The sequence below is a fragment of the Vanacampus margaritifer genome, chromosome 1, assembly GCF_051991255.1.
Source record: "Vanacampus margaritifer isolate UIUO_Vmar chromosome 1, RoL_Vmar_1.0, whole genome shotgun sequence".
Classification (NCBI taxonomy): domain Eukaryota; kingdom Metazoa; phylum Chordata; class Actinopteri; order Syngnathiformes; family Syngnathidae; genus Vanacampus; species Vanacampus margaritifer.
In genome coordinates, this window is record NC_135432.1 from 11,409,066 (window position 1) to 11,427,149 (window position 18,084).

Sequence of the window (18,084 nt, forward strand, 5' to 3'; positions counted from 1 at the left end):
TTATCACAATACATATCTTTACTTACTATGTTTCTATTCTAATAGGATTGCAGTGTGCTAGCGTTTGTGCTTGACCACTTGCTGCCTCATACCCAAAATTCAGAGGACAAGGACACTCCAGCCTTGGCCCGTCTTTTCCTTGCTAGCCTAGCAGCTGCTGGCACTGGCACCGATGCCCAGGCTGCTTTGGTTAATGAGGTGAAGGCAGCCCTTAGTCGAGCTTTAGGAATGACAGAAGGTGCTGAAAAACATGCTAGGTAAGCGGGATTTGTTATATGCACTTTGGTATTAGCCATTGATTGGTGTTTCAAACTTGCCAATGTCAAACCAAATGTCTCTCTCTCACAGGCTTCAGGCAGTAATGTGCATAATCAGCACCATCATGGAATCATGTCCCTCCACGTCCAGTTTCTATAGCACAGCAGCAGCCAAGACCCAACACAATGGCATGAATAATATCATAAGGCTTTTTCTCAAGAAAGGACTGGTCAGTGACTTGGCCCGTGTGCCTCACAGCTTGGATTTGTCCAGGTATGTGATTAGTTCACAAAGTTCACCATGGTATCGCTTCTCTATTTCATTACATTTGATCAGATCTTCAAAGTTTCAGACAGTCTATTTTGAAGTCTCTGTAAAGTGAAAATGTAAATTAGACATGCCACTGAGAAGATTAACAACCCTGCTAAATTTGAATACAGTAATTTGAAAATGGGCAATATAAAAAATGACACTTGAAAGTCCCGAATGATCAATCACTTTTCTCCACCCTGCAATGATGTTGGCGTGTCAGTTGTCGTGCTTAAACTACGACCAGCTCAACTGACAACTGTCATTTGTAACACTCCATCTAACATCTTTTTATATTTGAGCCACAATCCACGTAAAGCCGCTGGTGGCTGGAATATCGTTTCAGAGCTTTACACGGTCCGAGGTGCTAGCCACCACCTAGCTAACTGGCTACTCTGATCCAACAGACAGGCGGCAGGCTTTTCTGCTCAATCTGCTGCGTAACCTTTCTCTTAGTGTTATATTAGTGTAGTAGTGTATTATTGTATTAGGGAAGTACAATGTACGTTCAAAACATTAGATGTCAAATTGAATTGATTTGTAAAGAATATAGTGCATTTTAGGCTCCACCTGAAACATTTTGCGATTAATTATTCCTGTATTTAGTCAGTCAGTTGTATTTGGTTACCAGTTGCCCTCACACTGTCAATAATCATATTCTTACTACCGGTAGTTATATTAGGGTTCCCAGGGATCCATGAGAACTCATAAAAGGCATTGAATCCATGCATTTTAAAAACAAGGCCTTAATTAACATTAAAATGTCTTAAATCAATCAAAAAGTTTTCAATGATATATAAGTAGGGCTCTATTATTCTAATAGTTTCTGTTGTCAAAGTAAATGAACATTGTTAAAAAAAATACAGAATGACTCTTCTGGTAACATCACACAATCATGATAGCGGAACCAACAACATAGGGAATCGGGATGGGGTATTAGTGTGGATTTTTAAGAGCAGATGCACATTATTTTCAGTGGGGCAAAAAAGTATTTAGTCAGGCACCAATTGTGCAAGTTCTCCTACATAAAAAGATGAGAAAGGCCTGTAATTTTCATCATATGTATACCTCAACTATGAGAGACAAAATGAGAAAAAACAATTCCAGATAATCACATTGTCCGTTTTTTTTAGGTTTTTTTTTGTATTTTATTTGCAAATCATGGTGCAAAATAAGTATTTGGTCACCTACAAAACAAGCAAGATGTCTGACTCTCAGACCTCTAACTTCTCCTATAAGAGGCTCCTCTGTCCTCAACTCTTTACCTGTATTAATGACACCTATTTGAACTCATTATCAGTATAAAAGACAACTGTTCCCAACCTCAAACAGTCACACTCTAAACTTTGTTATAGCCAAAACCAGAGAGCTGTCAAAGGACACCAGAAACAAAATTATAAACCTGCACCAAGGCTGGGTAGACTGAATCTGCAATATGTAATAGGTATGCACCGAAATGAAAATGTTTGACCGAAACCGAAATTGGAAACATTGACAAGTTGGTCTTACATTTAATTTCAAATAGAAATGTAAAAGTCTTGAATTTAACTTTCATTAAGCTAAAAGAACCCTATATATTTGAAGAACAAAAAGGCATTTCTGTGTACACTATGTACTATAAAGTATGGTTAAGTGATTCCTAATAATTTGTATTTTATTGGTTTAGCCCCAACATGGCCAACACCGTGAATGCTGCCCTTAAGCCTCTGGAGACGCTGTCCCGCATTGTTAATCAGCCCAGCAGTTTGTTTGGAAGTAAAGGATGTTCCAACAAGAACAAGACTGATCATGACACAGCGGGTGCTGCAAGGGATAGCAACAGCAACACTCAAGATCAAGGTATCTACATTCAACCTGACACAACAAATGATTTAGTTCACAAAAGACACTGTAAATCAAATCCTTCAAGGAGAAAGTGGGAAAACCTGTGATTAGACATTGCTACATCTGCAATAGGCCACTCACATGTTTGTCACCCCTGAAGAGTAAACTACATAACTCTTGTTGAGGTATGGGAACAACTCATCCATTTCTGACTAAGACTGCTGCTTTTATGGTCCCCGCTTCCCTACCCTCAAGTGGATGCTGATTAGTGAAATCTTGCCATTTCCAGTGTTTGTAAATAACATAATGTACTGATTTTTGGCATCTGTTACAGGAGAGTCTGGTGAAGCAGAACCAGTGGAGGGCAACCACAGGGTGCAGGGAGCAGACAGTGACTTGATGGATGGAGAAGCAGAGGGAGATACAGTGGTCATTGCTGGTCAACCAGAGGTTCTTAGCACGCAGGCTATGCAGGTTATTATCATTGTTTTATATGGGCTATTTATGTTTTTTCACTTACATCATGTAGACAACAGTTGCTGCACATAACATTGCTATTCAAATGTGCATGAAGGTGGAGAATGAGTTGGTGGATCTGATTGATGAGCTGCTCGAAAGAGACGGCGGTACTGTCAATAGTACAATCATAGGTAAGCCTTAAAGTTGAGGTCAGCATTTATTTGTGTGGGAAAAAATGATTACAAAAAAAAGGAAGATTCCTGACATTTTTATTTTCTCCGCAGTCGGGCGAAGTGCCGAGGATGAATCCCAAGAGGATGTGTTGATGGAAGAGGCTCCCTCCAATATTAGCCAGGCTTCCACTCTTCAGGCTAACCGAGAAGGCGAGTGTGGGGGAGTGTGAGGTTTTCACATTTTGGTAACTGTAAAATGTGATTTGTTTACAATTCTCCTCTATGATTAGACTCTATGAATATCCTGGAACCAGAGGATGAGGAGCACACACAAGAGGAAGACTCCAGTGGCAGCAATGATGATGACGACAGCCAGGATGAAGAGGAGGAAGAAGAAGAGGACGAGGAGGAGGACCCGGTATGATCTATAAGATATTGGCTCAAGTAGTGTTGTTCATAAAAACTCATGACTGCCACTTGCCTGTCAAGGATGATGAGGAAGGAGATGAGGATGATGATGACGAAGGTTCAGAGATGGAGTTGGACGAGGATTTCCCTGACATCAATGCTGCCCCTCATATCCGCTTCGAAAGATTTGATAGGGATGATGACCTCATCATAGAGTTTGACAACATGTTCTCCAACAATGGTAGGCAGACACATCTCTTTGCACTTGTAATATAGTCAGGCATCAATGCTGCTTGTTCGTATCAGTCATGATTAGTTGCTGACATAGACATGAGAAACTGAAATCATTACAAATGTGTTAAGTCTATTGCAGTGTCTAATGTCTACTACGTTTTCTGTTCTTCCATCAGCTGACATTCCCCCCTCCCCAGGCAACATCCCTAGCTCCCACCCACTGATGGTGCGCCATGCTGACCACGGTTCCCTCACCCTAGGTGTAGCAGGCACAAGCAGCCGTCTGGCACAAGGCATGGGTCGAAGCCAGCGTACACTTAGGCAGCTCACTGCCAACAGTGGGCACACCATCCATGTCCACTATCCTGGAAACCGCCAGCCCAATCCTCCACTCATCCTGCAGAGGTAAGGTCTAGTTGTCTGTTGATATTTTGTGTTTTCACAAAGCACCTCTGCCAGAGCTGTAGCGTTCTACTTTGGCTACTCAAATTGTAAACATTTCCACTACTTAACCTCATATAGATTGTTGGGACCCAGTGCTGCAGCAGACATTTTACAATTGTCCAGCTCTCTGCCTCTGCAATCTCGTGGTCGAGCTCGTCTTTTAGTCGGAAATGAGGATGTCCACATCATTGCTCGTTCTGATGACGAATTTGACGACTTTTTCCACGAGCAGAGCAGCACGGGGGGGCAAGCAGGTGAGATTACCCAAACGTTTTTTGTTGTTGTTGTATGGTCTCTTAGTTTAGTATTCACTGTAATTCTATACATGTTTCTCTAGGAACTCTCTCAAGCATTCCTACTGCGTTAACTAGATGGACAGATGAGTGTAAAGTGCTGGATGCTGAAAGTATGCACGACTGTGTCGCAGGTAGATATTAACACTTAACAATGTTGTGATGCTTACATGTAGACTTGTCAGAATGTTTAATTACCGCTCACTGAGCAAACATGCACAGTTTTTTCAGACTCAATAACTGGTTGTTTTCATGCGTGTTTGTTTACATATACCATCAACATTCAGTCACGCTGCTTTGTACTCTCTCTTGTCAGTCAAAACGTGATGTGTGTGAGTTGGCATTCACACTTTCACATATATGCCACTGTACAAGAACAAGTAATGGCAACAACCAAGATGAAGTCGTGACAAATGTATTGTTGTGGTTTTCAGTTGTGAAGGTGCCAATCCTGCAGCATCTGGAAAGTCTGCGAGATGAGGAGTTAGAAGAGCGTAGGGAGAAGCGGAGGCGGCAGCTGGCTGAGGAGGAAGAGTCCAAACAAAACGAGCGGAGGGCCTCTGGAGCAGAGCAGGCCAGGGAACAGAACCTGCAGGTAGGTCTTCACTTTTACTTTATCATACACACTAAGAGATGACTTGATTAACTTGTAATGACAAACATTTACATTTTGTTTTTGTTGTCTACTTTTTGTCTGCAGGGTTCTGGATTGGGGACAATTAATGGTGCAGAAAACACTGCAGGTACTGACTTGTTGAAAGGGTTTCGCTATTCTCAATTTTAAATGCTTACATCCCAAAGAAATCACAAGGCATCAGGAGTCAACAGTGCGTGCTCTGGGATGAGGTAGTAGTTTGTATAGTTTTAGGATCACACCAGATCTGGGAGATAACTATACAGTCTACTGTCTTTCTTAGGGCAACGCCACAGCATCTGGGCCATATCATCTACAGAGAAAGATCTGCTATTTGAATACATGAATTGCGTCGTTTTGAAGCTGGTTGTGCTGTGGTGAGGTAGTAAATTGTGTTGTTGTTGGGGAACAGGATTGTACACCCCGTTCAGGAGATAACTATACAACTTACTGCCTTCCTCAGTAGAATTATTTGACAACATGTTGATAGAATGATTGTGTTTATATGTGTTGGATTTAATCTCTTCTAAAATTTAATTTCAAACTATTTGGACCATCTACGAACAAAATGTGGCTGCTGTCCTCCCATGGAGGGTTCATAAGTCTTTCCACGGTCATTGCATTGATGTTGACTCTCATTATGAGAGCTTGTATGTTAATATTTTGGCTACCTCAATTACAGCTACTCGTAATTAAGAGACGCTACAAACACCTGTGTGATATCGTTCAATTATACACCACTACAATAAATATGCTAAAGAAAAACACTGTACCCATGATATGTGAAACTAATAAATAAATTGTAACGCAATGCATTTCACATAGTTATTTTCATTTTAATTGAGGTGTTTATTTGGAGCATTTACATTCCGTTTGGCCGTTATTATAATCAGAATTCGTGGCTCCATGTAAACCAGGCTATAGTTTTGTGCTAATCTTCTCATTGTCCAGAATGTTAGTATTCTATTGTGGTGGTCCTATTGTGTGTGTTGTCTGTATTCACGTCTTTAATCTTTTCCTCATTGCTGGACTGTTTAGTTGGGGATTACACACTGTAGTTTACAACGGTTTATTAAAAATTTGTATTTAAACACTGAAAAAAAAGGTACTTTCTCATGTTAATACTTCAACCAACGATTTCCATTTTCCCCATATTTTTGTCTGTTTTAGAGGGTGAGCAGTCTCAAGGAGGTGCAGTATCTTGTTTGGACACACCCAGGGTATCAGAAGGTTTCCTCACTGCTCCTCCTTCTGGAGAGGTTACTCCCACGACACCAGCTCCACATGAACAGGCCCTAGTTTCCTTGGAAACTGCAATTAATCAACAGGTCCACCAGCCGATGGCCGGCCTGCTTTTGGCTGAGTCACATGCCAGCTCATTGGCGGCTCTGGCAGGTGCACGCCTTCCACCCCTGTCTGCAGCTGACAGGCCTAACAGTGAAGCAGAAGCGTCTCAGATGGAAATGTCGCCAGCGCCCACAATCGGTGAGAGAGGCAGTGGAGGAGAAAGTGGTGGTGGTGGTGATGGTGGTGGAGGAGGAGCATTGGATGAAGGCAGGGAAGGTAGACTAACTCTCTTAATACAGATTTTCCATGAGTAAGGCAACACTCGTAATTTAAATTGAACAGTCCTTTTCAGAAAAACAATTTTAAAAATTCAGGACACCTTAAAACCAGTTCCACAATAAATTGAATACTTAAATCCTAATCTCTTATTCCTTGGAAACAATTTTCTCCCCCTAGCCTCAAGCCCGGATATGGCAGAGACCTCAGAACCTACAGTAGTTGGTGTGTCAAGACTGGAGGGGTCACCAATGGACACCAGCAGCCCTGCCTCTGCCACGCAAGATGAAGCTGTTACCAACCCTACCCAGACTGCCCTTGAATCTCAGGATCTGTCTGGCAGTGTGGAGAGTGGTTTGACTGACAGGCAGACCGATGCAGAGACTGGGTGAGTTTCTTTTTGTTTATGAATGTGCCATCAGTATGTTGGGAAAAAAAATCTGAGGAAATTGTCTGTTTCATTAGCTCCACTTCAGTTTCATCTGCTGGTGAAGCAATCATCAGGAGTAACAGTGCTGATAGCCAATCCCAGGCTATCCAAGAAGAGCCTCTCCCATCCACAAGCAATGAGGATGAAGACCCACTTGCAGGTATAGGTGGTTGTATTTTATTTTTTGTTCTCCAATGCACCCACAAACTTTAATGATCCCACAAGACATGACATCGTACTTACGGTTTCTCAAGTTGTAGTGGTATTTTTGTGTTTGCAGGAATCAGTCTTCCCGAGGGCGTGGATCCATCTTTCTTGGCAGCTCTTCCTGAAGACATTCGTAGAGAAGTGCTTCAAAATCAGTTGGGAATAAGACCCCCATCTCGCTCAGCTGTTGCTACCAGCCTGCCGTCTTCTACTGCACCTGTACTAACAGGACCAGGGGTTACGGAGGTCAGCCCCGAGTTCCTGGCTGCATTGCCACCTGCCATACAGGAGGAGGTGAGAAGTGACTGGATGATTAAACTTAAAAGGATAAGAAATGATACACAATGTGACTTCATACAACAATAAGTTTAACTAAGTTTGCCATTGATTATTTCAGGTGCTTGCCCAGCAACGTGCTGAACAGCAGCGTAGGGAGGTTTCCCAACAGCCCACACAGGGAGATACTCCTCTGGACCCAGTTACCTTTATCCAGACGCTGCCCTCGGAGTTGCGACGTAGTGTCCTGGAAGACATGGAGGACAGTGTGTTGGCCGTCATGCCCCCCGACATCGCCGCTGAAGCGGCTGCTTTGCGCCGAGAGCAAGAGGCACGGCAAAGGCAACTGATGCACGAGAGGCTCTTTGGTCATAGCTCAACATCAGCTCTCTCAGCTATCCTGCGCTCGCCAGCCTTTACCAGTCGTTTAGGGAGCAATCGTGGCGTCCAGTACACCCGACTGGCTGTACAGAGAGGAGGCACATTTCAGATGGGGGGTAGCTCTAACCACAGGTAAAAGCAGAACACAATTTTTTTTCTTTTACTTATTTATAGGAGCAAATGTGTTTTAGATGCTTTACTATTCTTAATGTTATTTCCTCAGACCATCCAGCTCCAGTGTGGATTCTTTGTTGCGTCTGCGCGGTCGTTTGTTGCTGGATCACGAGGCCTTGTCCTGTCTGCTGGTGTTGCTATTTGTTGATGAGCCGAAGCTCAACACCAGCCGTCTACACCGTGTGCTCAGGAATCTTTGCTACCACTCTCAAACACGTGGGTGGGTCATTCGCAGCCTATTGTCCATCCTCCAACGCAGTAGTGAGAGTGAGGTTTGTGTAGAGACCTCGCGCATTGAAGATTCTCGTGGGAAAAGGAGCTCCCAGGGTGGCTGTGGGGGGAAAGGTTCCGCTGCCGCCTCCCTCTGTTCTTCATCTTCTTCCTCCTCCTCCCTTGAGCTTCTAAACAGAGTGGAGTCTCGTAGTTCGAGCCAGCTTTCTTGGCTGTCTGTGTCAATGGACGCAGCCTTGGGCTGCCGGACTAACATCTTCCAGATCCAACGGGTATCTGGTCGGAAACATGCTGACCGGCACTCAGCTGCTGGTTCTGCAGCATCTGGACCTCTGGGAGGAGGTGTGTCAGGAGCTGCTGCAGGGGTCACATGTGCGGGAGGTGGAGGCTCCACAGTACACATCCATCCGCAAGCTGCACCTGTAGTCTGTCGACATGTGTTAGACACACTCATCCAACTAGCGAAGGTGAGTCATGTATCCTTATGTAGATCATAGATTGTATTTGCATTTAAAATGTTACATCAACCTATCAAGGACCTTCAGATGGAAACTAGCTGATTGCTATAATCTGGCATATTTACATGGTTTTGTTTTGTTTTGTTTAAACAAAACCAAATGCGTCCCTCGAGGCATACCTACAGAATGACTTTTCTCTCTTGTCCCTACAGGTGTTCCCCAGCCACTTCACCCAGCAGCGTTGTAAGGATCTGTCCGTGTCGCCCTCTGACCTCGAGGCCCGCCTTTGTTCAAACTCCACAGGTGTGGGTGGTATGGGTGGTATGGGTGGAGGATCAAGGTCAAGCTCACAGGCTCAAAACAACCCAAACTCCAATACTTCCAGTGCACAGAATGCTTTTGGCTCCTCAACTATCACTCCACAGTCTCTGGGAATTTCCACAGATTTTTGGGACCTGCTTGTAAAGCTGGACAACATGAATGTCAGTCGCAAAGGAAAAGCCTCAATGAAGACTGTGCCTTTAGGGGGCAACGCCGAGGCTGAGGGACTCCAGTTAAGTCTGGAAACATCCCCTCTTGGTCAGTTGATGAACATGCTGTCCCATCCTGTAATCAGGCGAAGCTCCTTGCTCACTGAAAAGCTGCTGCGGTTGCTCTCCCTCATATCCATTGCCCTGCCTGATAACAAGGCCACAGAGGTCCCTGCTGGCCACGCTACTCCACAGTCAGCCAACCCTAGCCCGGTAATCAGCTCAGGATCCACAGCCCCTTCCACTACACAGGGCACGGCGGCATCAAGCATACAGCCCACTATAGTGGGCACAGTGGCCTCTGGTGGATCTGGGGCCCAGAGCACCTCCTCAGGAACAAATCTGTTAATGTTCGCAACTTCCACACCATTACCAACATCCACTGGAACAGTCTTCACAGGTAGAAAGAACAGTAAAATTATTTAAAATCTTTTCAGAATGGTGGTTATAAATGATGTATGTTTCTACCAAAACAGCAAAAACGAAGAGTGCTTCAATTAACACAGAGAGTGACAACAAGAGTGCATCAGCTGGACTTACAGAGAAACAACTTCAGCTTTCAGTGGAGGTATGAGAGAATGCTGTTAGGGTTTTGTTAAAAATAAACTTTGAAAGTTGCCTTGAGGACCAGTTTGCCCTTAGTTGTGTTTTCTCTCTTTTTTGAGGTTTTACACTCTGCACTTTCTTTAAGGTCTTGACTTCTCATTCGTGCTCAGAGGAGGGTCTGGAAGATGCAGCTAATATTTTACTTCAGTTATCCAGAGGGGATGGTTCTACCAGAGACACTGTGCTCAGACTGCTGCTCAGTGGAGCAAGACACCTTGGTTATACCCTTTGCAAACAGATTGGTCAGTGCTATGATGATACACATTATTTTTTAGCAATGCTATGTAAGCTTTCCGTAAACATTTCAAGTTGTTTCCCACTCAGGTACGCTACTAGCTGAACTTCGAGAGTACAACTTGGAGCAGCAGAGACGAGCACATGCAGATTCTCATTCTCCCGATGCACCTCCTGATGATTCCTCCATCTCTGCCAGACTGAAGGGCAAAATGACTAGCAGGTGAGCCAGTGACAACTTTGACACTCAATGATAATTACTTTCCCAGTACAGGTAGAAGGAAATATTGCTGATTGATCAATGTAAAAACCACTTACCGGTAAATCACTTCACGTTTTATAATGTAACCAAGACTCATTTGTTGTACCTACAGTTTCCTTTACCTTAAATGTATTTGTTGTTCGGGGCACAGGTTTGATGGAGCAGAAAGTGTCGTGATTGTGGCTGCACAGAAGCGCACGCTTGGCGGACGAGAACTGCAACTCCCCTGTATGAGCTCACTAACTTCCAAGACCTCGACACAGAAATTTTTTCTACGAGTATTGCAGGTCATTATTCAGCTACGCGAGGACACGCGCCGTGCCAACAAGAAGGCCAAACAAACTGGGCGGATAGGTGAGCAAATTGTACACCATAGAAAGCAACTTTCAGATGAGGTATGGAGTGATAAACCCGCCTTCTTGCTCAATGGCCAGGCTCGTCCAGTCTTGGCCCAGCAAGCAGCATTCAGGCTGCTGTCCGTCAACTCGAAGCAGAGGCTGACGCCATCATCCAGATGGTGAGGGAGGGTCAGCGGGCACGCCGGCTCACACAGGCGCCACCTCCCACTGCCGCCTCCGCCGCCGTCACCGCCGGATCGTCAGTCGCAGCGTCTCATGCCCCTGCTGGTGCTGCTCCCCCTGCTGGCACAGCTGCTGCTGCCACGGTTAGCATGGGCCGCGTTGACAGCAGACACATCTGCACACTGACTCACTTGGGGACGCATTTCAACAGTGTATATTAAAACATTTATTGCCATCATAGGTTTGATACAATTGCTGTGAGCTACTGACATGGCTTTAGCAAAGTTGGCTTATCCATGCTATTTATTTATTGTTCTTGCATTTTGCAAACACCTGCCTTCCACGATCGAAAACAAATATGTTCTATTTTAACTATTAACATCAAAATGTAATCTTGTTTGAAATCTGCTCAGAAATGGATGTCAGTAATACACCATATGTGCTGTCTGAGCATGATTGTGAAAACTGAATGTGCCTGCGCCAAACTTTTCAACCCCATGATGATGATAATGATCATCATCATCATCAGTAGTAGTAGCAGTGGCTGGCTGAAGTTGCTTTATGCTTTACCCATACCTGCTCTTCAAGCCCCATTATCTATGTGATTGAATCGAGAATGTCATGTTTGCATGGCAAGATAAGTCGAGATAAACAGTAACAATGTGATGCTAATTATTATCCTTTTTTCCCATCCTGTCTTTTTTTGTCATCCTGGTTGGGTCACTACAGTCTGAAATGCAGTCAGTGTCAGAGGCGCAGGCGGCTCAGCGAGATGAGTCGCCAATGGATGTTGACCAGCCATCTATGGAGCTGGACTCTGCAACTCTGGGTGAGTTGGTTGCACCTTGAAAATGTTTAAATCTTCAGAGGACATGTGTGTATTTGTAAACTTAGCAGCGAGTTGTTGTTCTCAGTTTATAAATTGTTGTTGAAGCTCTGTGGTGTCAACACATTTTGCAAAAGCTTGTATTGAAGATACGGTAAGAACCTCGGTTCTATTTCTGAGGAGGAGCCCAGACACCATGGAGAGGGTCACGACCCACAGCTCATGACCATAGCCGAGGGTAGGAATGTAAAGCAACCACTAAATTGAGAGCTTCACCTTTAGGCTTGTTACCCACAATGGACCGATACAAAGTCCATATCACTGATTCTCCTGTCAATCTCCCGTTCCATTTCTTTCTTCACTTCCCCGACATGTCTGTTCGGCTGAGGACCACAATCTCAGTTTTGGCGATGCTGGTTTTCATGCCAACCCCTTCACTCTCGGCTGCAAACTGCTCCGGTGTGAATTGGAGATCATGGCTTGATCAAGCCAACAGAACTACATCATCTGCAAAAAAGCAGAGATGTAAATACCGAGGCCACCAAACGGGACCCCCTCTCTGCCTAGACTACGCCTAAAAATTCTGTCCATAAAGGTTATGAACAGAATCTCTGTCAAAGGGCAGTCTTGCCAAGGTCCAACCCTCATTGTAAACAAACGCGACATGAGCCGTGCTTTGTCTGGTCAATCACCTAGGACCTGTTTGCCATGGGTGACCCTGCCAGGGCCATAAAGCCCCAGACTACGTAACTACTCGGATCATTGGGACTCACAAACACCTCCACTGTAATAAAGTGACAGCTCAAGGAAGTGGTCAAAATCAATCTGTTACACATAGATCAACAATGCTAAAATTTACAGTTTTAACCTACATAATATATTGCCCTAAAATATCAAAGTCAATATTATTGAAGTTGTATCCGCCTAGCTAATAGCATGCAGTGAATGCAATGGCAAAATTGTTTGTAAATGTGTCTCCTCAGATGAAGAAGGAAATGGCCAGGCTGAGAGTGAAGAGAAACTCCCAGAACTCCCTCTTCTCAGCGAACAGCTCCTGTTGGATGAGCTGTGGGACATGCTCGGAGAATGCTTGAAAGAGCTGGAAGAGTCCCATGACCAGCATGCAGTATTGGGTAGGTGGAATCTTCATTGAACAGTAATTCTATGTGGTTACTTTAAAAAGACTTTGCAAACTACGCAAAACACCCTTTTCCAATAACGTGACCCGTTGGGCAAGTACCGATACCAGGTATCACATTGGGCCGATAGCTGGCCTTATTTTAAGGTATTCGTACTTGGGACCATTTTATGCTTAGTGACTAGAAATTAGAAGAATATAATTTTAAAGATTTTTTTAAGTTAAAGAACAGCACCTTGGAGTAACAAATTTGACCAGTGACCAAAAAAGCCTGTAATGCAGTATGTTCTATTTGATTTCCATTGCGATATCTCCATATCCCTCAGTTCTCCAACCTGCTGTGGAGGCATTCTTCCTTGTACACGCCACCGAGCGAGAGAGCAAACCGCCTGTTCGGGACACTCGGGAGAGCCAGCTCTCTCACATCAAGGATGAACCCCCACCACTGTCCCCAGCGCCGCTTACACCAGCAACACCGTCATCCCTAGATCCATTCTTCTCCCGGGAACCATCCTCCATGCACATCTCTTCAAACTTGCCACCGGACACCCAGAAGTTCCTCCGATTTGCCGGTGAGTTGTCATTGACATTAAGCGAAGCAAATACTGGTACAGTACACAACAGAGGTCCACTACTTTCCTGGTGATGTTTTTCTGAATTCAAATTTTATTTTTATTTTTTATGTGCTGATGATCCTCTTAAAGGATAATTTAAACAATGAGGTTGGAGTCGGACCATCTTTGTACCCTTAAACGTTTGAAGTGTGAATTGAATAAAATGTCACTAAGTTGTGAAGGAGACTTTGCACATTGTGTGTTACATTCTATTGAGATTTAATTATTCTTTTTTTTTTTTTGTAGAAACTCACCGCACAGTACTCAATCAGATCCTGCGTCAGTCCACCACTCATTTAGCTGATGGACCTTTTGCAGTCTTGGTTGATTACATACGTATCCTGGACTTTGATGTAAAGAGGAAGTAAGTGCTAGAAATAAGACTTTTTTTTTTTTACTTTAATTTTAAAAACCTGTGCCCAGCTACTGGCTTTCAAAGTTGCTGACCTGTTTTTGATCTTGCAGGTATTTCCGCCAGGAGCTGGAACGCCTTGATGAAGGCCTTCGGAAAGAGGACATGGCTGTGCATGTGAGAAGAGATCACGTGTTTGAGGACTCCTATAGAGAGCTCCATCGCAAGAGCCCAGAAGACATGAAGAACCGGCTGTACGCTTCTTAGATGAAACATTTTCCTGAGTCTGCTCCATTCAGGAAAATATGAACACTCTGCCCCGTCCCCTCTCTTGCAGGTACATTGTCTTTGAAGGAGAAGAGGGCCAAGATGCCGGTGGCCTTCTGAGGGAATGGTACATGATCATCTCACGAGAGATGTTCAACCCCATGTACGCCTTGTTCCGTACATCGCCCGGAGATCGGGTTACCTACACCATCAATCCCTCGTCCCACTGCAACCCCAACCACCTGAGCTACTTCAAGTTTGTGGGCCGGGTGGTGGCCAAAGCCGTTTATGATAACCGGTTATTGGAGTGCTACTTCACTCGTAGCTTTTACAAGCACATCCTTGGAAAGAGTGTTAGGTAATGGTGATAAATAAATCAAATAAAGAAATGATTTCATTTTTTAACGTTTCTATTTGGTTCTGTGGTTGTTGTTTTTTTGTTCCTAGGTACACTGACATGGAGAGTGAGGACTACCCGTTCTTCCAGGGTTTGGTGTACTTGTTGGAGAACGATGTGTCCACGTTGGGCTATGAACTCACATTCAGCACAGAGGTTGGTGTGAGCTCTAATTGATACAATTACTTCAAGTGGAAAATGGATTGTCATGCTGAAGATCGGGTCTCGGGCGCTACAACTTGAGTGCTGCCTAGGAGTTGTTTGCTCCCTGCCATCTTGAAAATGCTCTTCCTGTTTGACTCGCAAAAATAAATCTGAGATACTGTTAGGCAAGTGGAATTTAAGACCTTCCTGCTCTTTGTGTGTGTAGGTCCAAGAGTTTGGTGTATGTGAAGTGCGAGACCTCAAGCCAAATGGTGCAAACATTTTGGTCACAGAAGAAAACAAAAAAGAGTATGTGCATCTTGTTTGCCAGATGAAGATGACAGGTAAGATTATGCTTTGAATGTTTATAATACTTTTTTACATGACACCTCACTGTGAAAAATTTTATAAAATATAAAAGCCCAATTCTGATTTTAAAACCATAAAATGAAAGAAACTCTACCTTCAAGTCGTATTCATGGTGAGCCTTGGTCTTAAATGAGATTTTTGAAAATGAAGGTCATTCAAGGAGTTCTCAGACTGCTTTGACTGAGGTGTCGTCAATCACTTGTAATGGACTGTTAATATGATGTTAATGCCATTAAGCTTCATTTTATTGTGGTTGTATAAAGAAAATCTTGAATAAATGCTGCAAACACTTTTTTTTTTTACTAGCTAGTTTGATATTATGGAGCCCAACGTCTCCCCACACCTTGTGGTCAAAAGCGCATGAGAGGTCTAAGTGACAGAACATGCTATTAGCTTTCCAAACATTTTTTTAACGGTGTCGCACAGGTGCCATTCGCAAGCAGCTGGCGGCTTTCCTTGAGGGCTTCTATGAGATCATCCCCAAGAGGCTGATCTCCATCTTCACCGAGCAGGAGCTGGAGCTGCTCATCTCTGGTCTGCCCACGATTGATATTGATGACCTCAAGGCCAACACGGAGTACCACAAATACCAGTCCAGCTCCATCCAGGTACTTGAAATGAATGCCATCTTGATGTCATTATGACATAACCTGCATGTAAACACGCTTGTTTCTGTTGTAACAAAGATCCAGTGGTTCTGGAGGGCCTTGCGTTCCTTTGACCAAGCGGACCGAGCCAAGTTCTTACAGTTTGTCACTGGCACGTCCAAAGTTCCCCTCCAGGGTTTCGCTGCTCTGGAGGGCATGAACGGCATCCAGAAGTTCCAAATTCATCGCGACGATCGCTCCACCGACCGCCTGCCCTCCGCTCACACTTGGTAAGCAAAACTGTTGCATATGACAAATGAGCGTGCGTGTGTGTGTGTGTGTGTGTGTGTGGCCTCCATAAATTAGTATATGAAAATGGCTGTATTCTTTGCTCGCAGTTTCAACCAGCTGGACCTCCCTGCCTACGAGAGTTATGAAAAGTTGAGACACATGCTGCTGTTGGCCATCCAGGAGTGCTCTGAGGGATTCGGGCTGGCTTAATCAATGAGACTCTTAAGACACACACACACACACACACACACACACACACACACACACACACACACACACACCTGAATTAGCTCTGACTACATAATTACATTTTTGAAGACACACACACCCTGCATCGATATTACTGGATTACATGTTAACTGGTGCAGATTTACTGGTCTGCAGTCCAGAGCAGATCAAATCAGTCGGTCAAATGGTCTGATTAACATTAAATACCACACAGTGTCTCACGTGATATAAACACACACACGTGTGCGCTTCTGTGCCCCTCCTCATTTAAATGGAAAGGGCAAATGCAAAGGCTAAAACGTGGACTAATATAAGAGACATTTTCTTCATCTAGTTTGATTTTTCTCTGTACAAAAGGTTTGGGAGTTTATTGTTTCAACTTTTTTGTTTCTCTGGCTGTGTAAAAAGAAAAAAAGAATGTGTGAACAGGATGGTTATAAAACCTTTGGGGAAACACGTTGGTGGTTTCTTGTTGCAAATTTTTGACCTCACAAAGCCTTGAAGATTTTTTTTTTGTGGGGCTGTATGAACAACTTGAGAAATTCACAAAAATGCACTTTTCAAAAAACATTTTGTGGCATTTTTAAGGAAGGATGGTACACTTGAAGCGAAAACCTGAAGGAGATTTAAAAAAGAAAAAAAAATTAACCATAAATTCTAGAGTATTTTTGACTATTCAATTGCTGACTCAGCCTTGAGCCTTTGAATCAGATTGGAATAACATGAATAAATGCATAAAATTGCGTCTATTGTCTTTTTAAGTGTTTTAAGATTATGATAAATTCCAAAACTCCTGAAAGATGCTTGTCATTTAGATGCATCACAGCAGATTTTGTTGTTAGTTGCAGCTAATATACTTGATATGAGAATGCCAGAGCCTTAAGCATATTGTCTAGTTCCATGTCAGTCATGCGCGTATGTGAGACGTGTTCATGTTCCTTTCTCCCCACAGTGTTGCTCGTGAACTGAAGCGAATCTATACTCCACAGTCTTTGCTTGAAAGTGGGCACTGAGAAGATGAGCATGTTCTGTTGACTCTCAAAAGTGAAGAAAGAATGCAACCGTGAATTAAGAATAACCGTCATCAAACCTCATTGAAGTTCCATGTCTCCATCTGCCTCACACTTCCGTGTCCATCCATCTCGTTCTGACCTCAAGTGCCTAATTTGTTCCACTCAACTGCTACTGTAGTGGAAATAAAATTTCCCCACCCAAACATGCCAACTTCCACGCACATGGTGGCAGAAATGTCTGGTTGGATGAGAGCTGAGGCGTGATCAGTGATGTAGGCTGGCCGCTGGTCAGTTTTTTTTCCTTCCTCACTGCAAGGAAATCAGTGTGAGTTTATGGCAACCGAATGTTGTCAAGTGACCATACAGTGCCACTCACTACCTTAGTTGAGATAAAGAATTTTGAGAAATATAAGGAATCGTTGGTCTGAAATTTTGCTTTGATGAGCCATGGCAGTGAACTCAACTCGCTTCTTACTTAGTAAGCAGCACTTTGCCAAGTAGTTAGTCTGTTCCCCCCTTCCAATCTGACTTGTGTTGATTTGCCTTTGGGAAAACTTAAGGTCCATGTCGGAAGATAGTTTTTGCAGATTTGCGACCCCTCTGGCGAAAAGCGAAATGGAAGCCAGCGATGTGCACCCGCCCAAAGTGCCAAGACGTTAGTTAGTGGTAGTTTTATTGTGCATTGCTTAGAGTCTATCGCATTTTCGTGACGAGGTCTTACCTTTTTTTTTTTATCAAGCAAGTTGTGGGTTCCGTTTCATCCACTTACGTCTTTCCACCTACTCTAATATAAACGCTGCTCTAATATTGGTCCACGCCCTCCTGCGACTCTTGTGTGACTCCAGTTTTGCCCTTTTTGTGACACTAGACAATGTTATCCTTTGCTGCTCGGTATTCTGACCGTGATCGGGGGACAGGACGCCGGGGAGATTTTTCCCTCGGTCAGAAT

At 43.8% G+C, this 18,084-nt stretch overlaps 1 protein-coding gene across 12 annotated transcripts in view; it reads left to right on the forward strand.

Moving 5' to 3' along the window:
- The window catches only part of huwe1 (HECT, UBA and WWE domain containing E3 ubiquitin protein ligase 1), a 42,398-nt gene extending 25,820 nt beyond the window's left edge, over nt 1–16,578 (forward strand). For 6 of the 12 annotated variants that reach the window (XM_077572253.1, XM_077572297.1, XM_077572315.1 and 3 more), the window contains 36 exons: nt 46–257; nt 349–531; nt 2,234–2,406; nt 2,726–2,865; nt 2,966–3,041; nt 3,135–3,233; nt 3,314–3,441; nt 3,513–3,672; nt 3,842–4,070; nt 4,188–4,363; nt 4,447–4,536; nt 4,837–4,997; nt 5,103–5,145; nt 6,207–6,599; nt 6,780–6,987; nt 7,065–7,189; nt 7,310–7,530; nt 7,634–8,025; nt 8,117–8,765; nt 8,969–9,686; nt 9,763–9,854; nt 9,978–10,134; nt 10,217–10,348; nt 10,527–10,742; nt 10,823–11,052; nt 11,639–11,738; nt 12,719–12,868; nt 13,200–13,445; nt 13,734–13,851; nt 13,953–14,093; nt 14,177–14,464; nt 14,554–14,659; nt 14,874–14,991; nt 15,443–15,624; nt 15,703–15,893; nt 16,002–16,578. In XM_077572253.1, the coding sequence (XP_077428379.1) occupies nt 46–257; nt 349–531; nt 2,234–2,406; nt 2,726–2,865; nt 2,966–3,041; nt 3,135–3,233; nt 3,314–3,441; nt 3,513–3,672; nt 3,842–4,070; nt 4,188–4,363; nt 4,447–4,536; nt 4,837–4,997; nt 5,103–5,145; nt 6,207–6,599; nt 6,780–6,987; nt 7,065–7,189; nt 7,310–7,530; nt 7,634–8,025; nt 8,117–8,765; nt 8,969–9,686; nt 9,763–9,854; nt 9,978–10,134; nt 10,217–10,348; nt 10,527–10,742; nt 10,823–11,052; nt 11,639–11,738; nt 12,719–12,868; nt 13,200–13,445; nt 13,734–13,851; nt 13,953–14,093; nt 14,177–14,464; nt 14,554–14,659; nt 14,874–14,991; nt 15,443–15,624; nt 15,703–15,893; nt 16,002–16,104 (7,146 nt within the window). In that variant the 3' untranslated portion in view covers nt 16,105–16,578. Of the gene's footprint in view, nt 1–45; nt 258–348; nt 532–2,233; nt 2,407–2,725; nt 2,866–2,965; nt 3,042–3,134; nt 3,234–3,313; nt 3,442–3,512; nt 3,673–3,841; nt 4,071–4,187; nt 4,364–4,446; nt 4,537–4,836; nt 4,998–5,102; nt 5,146–6,206; nt 6,600–6,779; nt 6,988–7,064; nt 7,190–7,309; nt 7,531–7,633; nt 8,026–8,116; nt 8,766–8,968; nt 9,687–9,762; nt 9,855–9,977; nt 10,135–10,216; nt 10,350–10,526; nt 10,743–10,822; nt 11,053–11,638; nt 11,739–12,718; nt 12,869–13,199; nt 13,446–13,733; nt 13,852–13,952; nt 14,094–14,176; nt 14,465–14,553; nt 14,660–14,873; nt 14,992–15,442; nt 15,625–15,702; nt 15,894–16,001 lie in introns of all 12 variants that reach the window. The other 6 variants (XM_077572288.1, XM_077572339.1, XM_077572332.1 and 3 more) reach the window with 4 other exon arrangements.
- Nucleotides 16,579–18,084: the final 1,506 nt, after the last annotated feature.